The sequence below is a fragment of the Castanea sativa genome, chromosome 5, assembly GCF_040712315.1.
Source record: "Castanea sativa cultivar Marrone di Chiusa Pesio chromosome 5, ASM4071231v1".
NCBI classification, from domain to species: Eukaryota; Viridiplantae; Streptophyta; class Magnoliopsida; order Fagales; family Fagaceae; genus Castanea; species Castanea sativa.
The window spans coordinates 15,211,304-15,220,182 of NC_134017.1; the positions used below are offsets into that span (position 1 = coordinate 15,211,304).

Sequence of the window (8,879 nt, forward strand, 5' to 3'; positions counted from 1 at the left end):
ACTAAAATTTTTTTGCTGAAAGTACGGTAGATAAAGGTAAAAGTTAGCTGAAATAGTATAAGACCTATGAATAGTATCAAAAAGTGTCGTGGGACCCATAAATAGTAGTAAAAATAAGCTGAATAATAAAATAAGTTGCAAAAACAATCTTTGCCAAACGGACATTTAACATTAAAATTACCAAAAATTATGGAGTATATTATATATACTATAAAAATAAACTACCGAAAAATAATCAATTTCTAAATTGGGACTAAGTGAGTTAATAATTACTATATGCATATTTGACACATTAAGGAATAAATAATTAAATACACTGTTGATTCTTGAAGTTTACCATGTAAGCTCTATTAGTCCTTAAAATTTCAAATGAGCTCTATTAGTTCCTAAAGTTTTAAAAAATGAGTTACATTAATCATTTTGTAACCTTATATTAGTCATTTTGTAACCTTATATTAGTCTCTTTACCTATGTGCCTAGCAGAACAATAAAATTACATTTTTTAAGTTTGTGGGAATGTATATTATATAAAAAATTACCCATCATCATTGACATGTCACCCAAGCTAAAACAAGTCTCCCCAAATCCAAAAGGACCAAAACTGAGAACTGAGTCCTAACCCAATTCTCACCTCTAGCAGCTGCTTAGCCCCCATCTGGACCAAACAAGTTCCAAAGTTCCCCATCCAATCCGAGCAAGAAAAGGTACTGTGAAACTAATTCAGTCAACATTTAATTTACAAGTGCTTTTTATGCTTTCAAAAAAATTAATAAATATTTTCAAAATCTCTACCTTAAAATGCTAATACAAAATCCGAATACGTTGTATCACTAAAGAAAAAAAAAGAAAAGAAAAAAAAGAAACTAAGCAGATCCATTTTGCCTTGGTTGATATGTCAACGGTGATGTGTAATTTTTTAATATAAAAAATATTATTCTGTCACTTAAAATATACTATGTTATTATTCCGTGATCATGTAAACAAAAAAATAACTAAGGGAGTTAACAAAATGACCAATAATGCTCATTTTTAAAATTTCAAAGACAAATAAAGTTTATTTGAAATTTCAGAGAATAATAGGCTTGTTTGGAAAATTTCATGGACCAACAATGTATTTTTGCAGGTGAAATCAAAATTATCTTTTTTACAAAGGTTAAATGCCAATTATTGCATAATAGTATAATTCATAATTTTCTGTCGGCAAATATGGAATGTACAGACCAATAAACATGACAAAATCTTATCCACGCATAGCACAATGACATTTGCACTCGCCGCATATTCTTTATATCTTATGAATATCCAACTTTTGTTATGGATCCAAAAAAAAAAAAAAAAAAAAAAAAACTCAACTTTGGTTGAGCTCAGTAAACTCAGATGGTATTTAAAAGTTTGAAGTTAAGGGTATTACAAAATTTTAATTACTTAAAAATACTATAAATTGATGTGTTAATTAAGAAAAAATTTATTTAATTGAGTGATGTAAAAAACATTATAGATTTTAGCACACAAATTTTGTAATTTGAGGTGTCGATTTTTAAACCCAAAACCAAAAGAAATAATTAAAAATTATTTATTTATTATTATAATATAAATGTGATAGTCACCTCAAATATATAAATCTATATAATACAATTAATTATAATATTATCATTTTCTTTTGAGCTATTGAATTATCGCTGGCCACTTTTGATTGGGAGGTCAATTTATAAGATTTCTATAAATGCAATTGTAATTTTCACACGTGTTTCTGTATAAAAGAAGCAAATAATAGACCGAGAATCTCCACGTTTTTTATTTGTGTAAATCACAAAGCAAAAGACCAAAGAGGTACCTTGTTTCAATCTGAGGAATTAAAAGAGATAAAAAGGAAAAGACAAGAGGCCCAGCTAAGACCACTGGACCCCTTTAAATTGGTCCATTAATGTCTAAACATTTTGAACGTGGCTTCACGTGTCCTTTGTATTGTGTGGCTATAAAATGTCAAAATCCTTCCCCACAAAGAAGGAAAAATAATTGTGGCCGTTGGATGAGTTATCTTATCTTCCTTACCCAATTGTAGACAATGCTACGGTACAAAGGACAATAATTGATAATTCTTTTGTTTTTTTTCAAGAACAGGGAAGATAGAACAATAGTTCCACAACCTGCTTTACTCACCATTTTTCATTACAAATTTTTTTTTTTTTTTTGCGAGAAAGTTTCATTACAATTTTAACAATAAATTTTAAGTGAGAAACGCTTATGGGTTTTAATCTAAGCTCACTATTGAAATTGTTTTCATATCCATTGGAAACTGCTTGTTATCTATCATCTTTTTTTGAGAAACTGTTCTGTCATCTAATTAAGAACAAAAAATACATGTATGCCTAATTAAAAAAAAAAAAAAGGCATGTGGTGACATTTTTAGGGAAAATTATTGAATACTCGGGGAGTACTATAAATGCGTACTCCCCCCTCGCACATAAGTTTTGGGTTCCACTATAAATTAGTGAGACCCACAGTTATGTGAGAGGAGGGAGTACGCATTTACGGTACTCCGAGAGTACTCAATAATTACCCCATTTTAAGGATCTAATTAATTATGATTACTAATGGATATATTGGATTACAATTTTTTTCTTCATTATTTTTGTGACATATAATACATAATCAAAATTAATTTTCCAAACATTATAACACGTATGATTATTATAAAACAACTTACCACCTAAGATTTGTTAGGAAATCACTGTCAAAATTTTATAAATGTAGCATTACTCAAATAAAACTATTATCTAAACTATATTCCATCCCCCCTCCCCACCAAAAAAATAAACTAGACTATAATATTTTCATAACATGCATGTCCGTGGCCAGTGAGTTGTCTTGTAATTGATCCCAAAAAATGAAGGTATTTTGTTTGTACATTACAGGACATATTAATATGGTTTTCCCCGCTGAGTATTAAAAATAAATACTTCATTACATATTAATCAGGTACTTATTCTCGGAAGTTCTACATGTCAATTGCACTAATAGGATTAGAGTTTTTGCCAAATACGTTACTTTTGTCTGTCTTTTGTTTTAAATTTTTTCAGTTCAAACTTCATGCGTAGCATTTATGCTATAAGTTTATACATAGAGAATGAAGATGGTGGTTGGAGACTTCACATTGAAGGCCATAGCATCATTGCCTTTGAGTGGAATTTTCAGACTTCACATTCAATATAAATATATTAAGTGGAGTTGTAGCTATCGGCAACAACTAAGTTTGTAACTAAACTTTATATTTTATGTAAAATGGTTTTGGAGAATGTTGTATCTGTATTATAGTATAATTGTTTTAGAACTTTATTAGTAACTAGCCTCAGGCTCATGTGATGGTGAGAATATAAATATTACGTAATGATGTGTAATATATAAAAAGTAGCAATTATTTCAAGTATTGTCTATCCTAAGCAAAATACTAAAAAATGAACAGACCCATATATGACCCACAACATAAAAGAAAAAAAAAAAAAAAAGACATCAGTTGTGAATTATAGTCCTTACATTGAATTATAAGTAACAGACATTAGTTGTGAATTTAAATTTGTGCCAAGGAATTGCATAAATACAAAAGAAGACACATTCCACAAGTGCAAGTTATTAACAATTTTGTTCCAAGGAATTGCATAAATCAAATTATTTGCATCCACGGGCTTGTTGATTTTGTGTGTGTGTGTGTGTTTTTTCTAGCAACAGATTCCAAACCCGAAGAAGTACATTCTTGAAAGTGGGAAACTTTTACATCTACCTAATTAGGAAATGCTAGAAATATTATTGATTTTACTTGAAAACTTTTACAAATTGATGAGACAATTAATATGATATGTGAATGTCAACAATCTATTAACTACATTTTTGAATTACTTTTTGTAATTGTTGATACATTTTTGTAAGTTTCATGTTGTAAAATTTATAATATCTCTAATATCATTAATTCAAATACTTGTTTATTATCTTTTTTAAATGTCACTAATCATATTCATTACTACATCGTTTGTAAGTTGTTTTTAGTAAAATTTATTATAGCTTTAGTATTTTTCAAAAAAAAGAGAGTATATTACAGATCAAAAAGAATGGATTTTTGTTATAAAAAAAATTATGATATTAAACATCAGTTAGATATTATTTAAGTGATAACAAAAAGACCTAATTTAAATTTATTACTTTATGCGTCAAAATTTGTTGGACCACCCTGAGGAATAGGTGTTTTACGTTCCCACTAGTCATACTATAGCTTTTATTATTTTGCTGTGATGGGTCCTAGGGAGATTGTTTTTTTCCCCTGAATAATACAATTTATTGTAAGAAGAAGAACTACAAAAGAATTGACGGAAAATTAAATCCAACGTGCAATTGGATTTGTGGCCAAATATATCGAAGCTAGTTTTATTTATGTCCGTTTGAGTCCAATCAAGAATTCAAGATGCTTCACTCTATTGTTATTGTTGTTTTTTTCCCTTACTCAAAAGATCTAAAATGTTGCACGGATTACAAGAAAGCCACAGTCCTTTTATCCACAACAACAGAGAAACCAATGAGAAAGCCGAAAAAGATGATGGTGGAAAAGAACCCATGCTGCAGTATCAGATACATGTCAACATGTGCTGTATTTCATTCATACTTTTAACTAGAGACATGGTAAAGTAAAAAGCAACTTTCACACATGCGTAGGGCAAAAAGTAAATCATAATAATTGAAATGAGTGATATTATTAGAAACATTAATTACAGATTTTTACCATTACATATGTTGTATAAATTAATGTGTCAATTTATAAAATAAAAAAAAAGAATTAAGAAGTATATTATCTTGTTGATTTGGCAATTGGCACTGATTACATTAATTGCCTTTTTGTGTGGTTTGTTAGTTGATAATTAGATAGGTTACTATGGGTTAGGAGTGATTTGAACATTAGATGTTTCCGTTTGAAATACCCAAATGTGCCAATCAATTCAGTTACAAGAATTTCAATAATCACACTAATTAATTGTTATGTCATTTTATAATTTGTGGTTAAAAGAAAACGAAATCCAGGGGAGATAATATTTCTTACAATGAATTGGAATTATTTAGAGTTTTTAGTGTAACTACTAACTATAACGTGGTTTTTAAAATATGTTTCATTCATTTGGAAATGAATAGATTGAATTTTGTCACATGCATTGTTATTTTAAATAAATATCAAAACTGTGACTATCAATATTTTTTAAATGTTGGTGGTGGTAAAATCTGATTTACCAATGTCAAAATGAATGCACAAAATTCTAGAAACTCTATAACGAAATTATCTTAAGAACTATAGAAGATTTTAATCATTTTCCAACTTTTTTTTCCATAATTGTTGGCTTTATTTGTTAGAATTGGCGTAACATCACTTTGACTTGAATTCACTATTAATACTATTTTTATTATGCATTAATCATAGTATACCATTTTAAATATTCAACAAATCTAAAACAAAAATTATTTTCTTAGACTCATTGAAAGGGAAAAAATGTTGAAATTATTAACATTTTTACTATAAAACAGTTTGCAAATTGCACTGATAATTATCAAGATTTGTTTTGTATTTTAAAATTGATAATAACACTACTAAAACATCTTTTTATATAGTTAATAGCTAGGGTTCGTTTACCAAGTGTGTCTCACTGAATTTCCATTTGAAATGATCTTTATTGGACTAGTGGTGTTTGAGTAAATTACATCCCTAAGTAAGGTCCCTTTGCAAAGTTCGAACCTATATATAGAGGCACCATGCAGTGAAGCCTAGCTATCAACTTCTACAGACTACTCTCTAGCTCTTTCCCTTACAAATAACCATGAAGGTTTTATCATTGTTCTTCTTCCTTGCCACCATTATAGCAACATGCCAAGGAGCCTCCCACCATCCCAATCCCAGCTTTGACTGCCTCAGTTGGCGTCTAGCCGTCGAAACTAACAACATGCGTGGTTGGTCCGTGGTTCCACAAGCTTGTGTAAGCTACGTTGGACACTACATGCTCGGCCGCCAATATCGTAAGGATGTTCAAGCTGTGGCTGATCTTGCTTACAACTTTGCCAAGACCGTCCCACTCCCCAGAGACCTCAGGCCAAATGTTTGGATCTTGGACGTTGCTGATACTGTGCTGTCTAACTTGCCTTATTATGCTCAACCTGATGTTGCTTTTGGGTAAGTAATTAAATTTTCATGACAAACATTTACCCTGAGATAACCTAAAGAGTACTAATGCATGGTAACAATCACTGTGAAGTTTAATGCACATTATGTATGTACTGCTTGAGTTTGATTCGTGCTTAATATATAGCAATATTGTAGTAAATATCTGCTTACTAATTGAGTTCATTTCCGCCTTAATAATATCATTGTTGTAAATATATCTGTATCTGATGGGTTATCTTTTTTCTCATCACTTTTATCAATATTTATTTCAGGGGAATGCCATATAACTCGACAAAATTCGCAATATGGGAACAGAAAGGCATAGCACCAGCAGTGCCTGGGATTCTTGACCTATACAAGAAATTGCAAAGTCTTGGGTTTAAGATTGTCTTCATTTCCGGAAGGTCTGAGAGCTCGAGAGAAGTTACAACAAAGAACCTGAAGAATCTAGGTTTCACCACTTGGGAGAAGCTCATACTAAAGTAAGCACCAAGCATTTTAGAGTTATAAAAAGCTGCACCATACAGTTCCTAAATGCACTCACAACCTTGAGTTTAGACCAATGTCTTATAGTGTGTGTGTGTATATATATATATATATGACAGTAGTTTTTTTTTTTTTTTTGGGTAGAAAATTATGCAGTATTTATAGCTTTAGTTTTAGAGACACTTGGGAGTGAATACAAATCTCATGTCACTCTTTCAATTAACAGTTTGTCATGCATCTTCCCCCACTTTTAAGTTCTCTTTATAGAACTTCAAAAAAGATTAAGTAATATTGCTGAACAATAAGTTCTCGACATAATGTCATTTTGATTATAATTAAATATATATGAAAATATTTGTTTTCTCCACAAAATATTTATTTATTTTTATTTTTTTAAAAAGAAGGTATGTAGGAGGATGATGATCAAAGTTGGCTTCTTTTAATCTGGATGTAATCATAGTGGCATTTTATACATTAGTTTTAGTGGGCTATAGCTGCTCCAGTCGTCCCACAACATTGATGTACAAAAAACCGATGTTTCACTAATAATTTATACATGCTTCCAATTGTGGGAGTCAAACCAAGACCTAGTGTCCACAAAATTACTTCAGAATTAAGAGTAAGCCTATGACCAATGAACCGCCACTACCCTTGGTGGTTGTATCTCTCTCCTTTTTAAACTCCCTTTCTTGACTTCTTGCAGTGGCGGAGCTAGGATTTTAGTTTAAAGGGGGCAAAATTAAAAAACGATATTAAAAATGAAATTTATCTAAAAAACATTAATCAACAATAATAACAAAATAAATAAATGATTGTAAGTAAATATGAATATATTTCATATTATTAAAATAAATAAACAAAAACAACCAATTCATAGCTACTAAAAGATTTACAAACTAATGGAGTAAAAATATGATTAGTGTTACTTAAAAAATATAATGAATAAATGTTTGAAATTATTTTTTGTGATTGGTGACATGCCAATTTGTAAGATATAAGTAGTAAAATTTGTAATATCTTTAGCATCATTCAAAGATAAAATGCTGTGAAAAGTATCATAAATAGTAAAAATGGTGTAAATAATGATATAAAAAAAATAGTGAAATAGATAGTTTGGTTACTTTCAAGTTTCAACATGTAGAAGTCTTTTTTTTTTTTTTTCTTCCTCCATGTGACTACTAATACAAAAAAAAAAAAAAAAAAAAAAAAAAAAAAAAAAATTAGGAGTCAGGGGGGGCAGGTGCACCCCTCGCCCCCCTCTGGCTCCACCAGTGACTTCTTGTATCTGTTCTTTGATAGTTGGTACAAGGATCTCGTAAGCATCCTTAGTGTAGAAAAAAAAAAAAAAAAAAAACCATCTTTACAGTTTTTGGCCACTCATAATTATTTTTTGTGACAGGCAAACCTCTGATGCGGGTACCTCATCACAAATTTACAAAGAAAAGAAAAGAAACGAGCTTCTAGCTCAGCCTCAGCGTTACAGAATTGTTGGGAATGTGGGAGATCAATGGAGTGATCTAGTGGGAGAAAATGTTGGCTTTCGGACATTTAAGGTGCCTAACCCAATGTACCACATTAGTTGAACAATTCAACTTTTGTAAGTCTGAGAGCTGATGGGATATGTTTGAAAATAAGGTAGATGAGCTTCAGCGCTGTGTGCTACCACTTGTGTCCTGCCAAGTTCGGTGCTATGAGTTGTGTTGTTTTATTAATTGTGAAGAGTCAGTCTTTTTTTTTTTTTTTTTTTAATCTGTTTCTCTGAGTCCTTGTTTAGTCTGAAATAAATTGTCTATGGTTAAGAGTTTGTGCTGTGAGGAGTTAGTCCTAAGTCCTCTAACTCCCAAGTAAAATGTAGTTTTAATTTTTTATAAGAATTGAAATTATCTACCTTTTGTTGTGTATCCTTATTTTATTTTAAATTAAGTCTTTTTTTTTTGTCTGTCTTGTCCCAATAAGTTAAATGACATAAATTTTTATAATTTTATTTCTACAATTATTAAGAAAAACATATTAATTAAATTTAATGTTGATCATAGGTTTATGTCCAATTTTTGCATTGAACAAAGATTTCCTACAAACCAGTTGGAGGAATTTCTTTCAAATCTCATTTAACCATTATGTGGCGGTTTATAAGACTATTCATGTGACGAAAAGTATACGTATATCATATTTTAACTATCACATAGTGGGTTAAAGAAAGTTT

The 8,879-nt window shown here is 30.1% G+C and overlaps 1 protein-coding gene across 1 annotated transcript; it reads left to right on the forward strand.

Annotated features, from left to right (window-relative positions):
• Positions 1 to 5,781: 5,781 nt before the first annotated feature.
• Positions 5,782 to 8,577, forward strand: LOC142636959 (acid phosphatase 1-like). Its single transcript, XM_075811248.1, has 3 exons — positions 5,782 to 6,199; positions 6,463 to 6,672; positions 8,076 to 8,577. The coding sequence occupies exons 1-3, from the start codon at positions 5,850 to 5,852 to the stop codon at positions 8,257 to 8,259; spliced, it is 744 nt and encodes a 247-aa protein (XP_075667363.1). The 5' UTR covers positions 5,782 to 5,849; the 3' UTR covers positions 8,260 to 8,577.
• The last annotated feature ends 302 nt before the right edge of the window (positions 8,578 to 8,879 follow it).

Excerpts from the sequence above, each read along its gene's own strand:
- LOC142636959 (XM_075811248.1), top strand. The coding sequence starts at position 5,850 with ATGAAGGTTTTATCATTGTTCTTCTTCCTTGCCACCATTATAGCAACA. Across the intron at positions 6,200-6,462 it reads CAACCTGATGTTGCTTTTGG|GGGAATGCCATATAACTCGA; the intron begins GTAAGTAATTAA and ends TATTTATTTCAG. Across the intron at positions 6,673-8,075 it reads TGGGAGAAGCTCATACTAAA|GCAAACCTCTGATGCGGGTA; the intron begins GTAAGCACCAAG and ends TTTTTGTGACAG.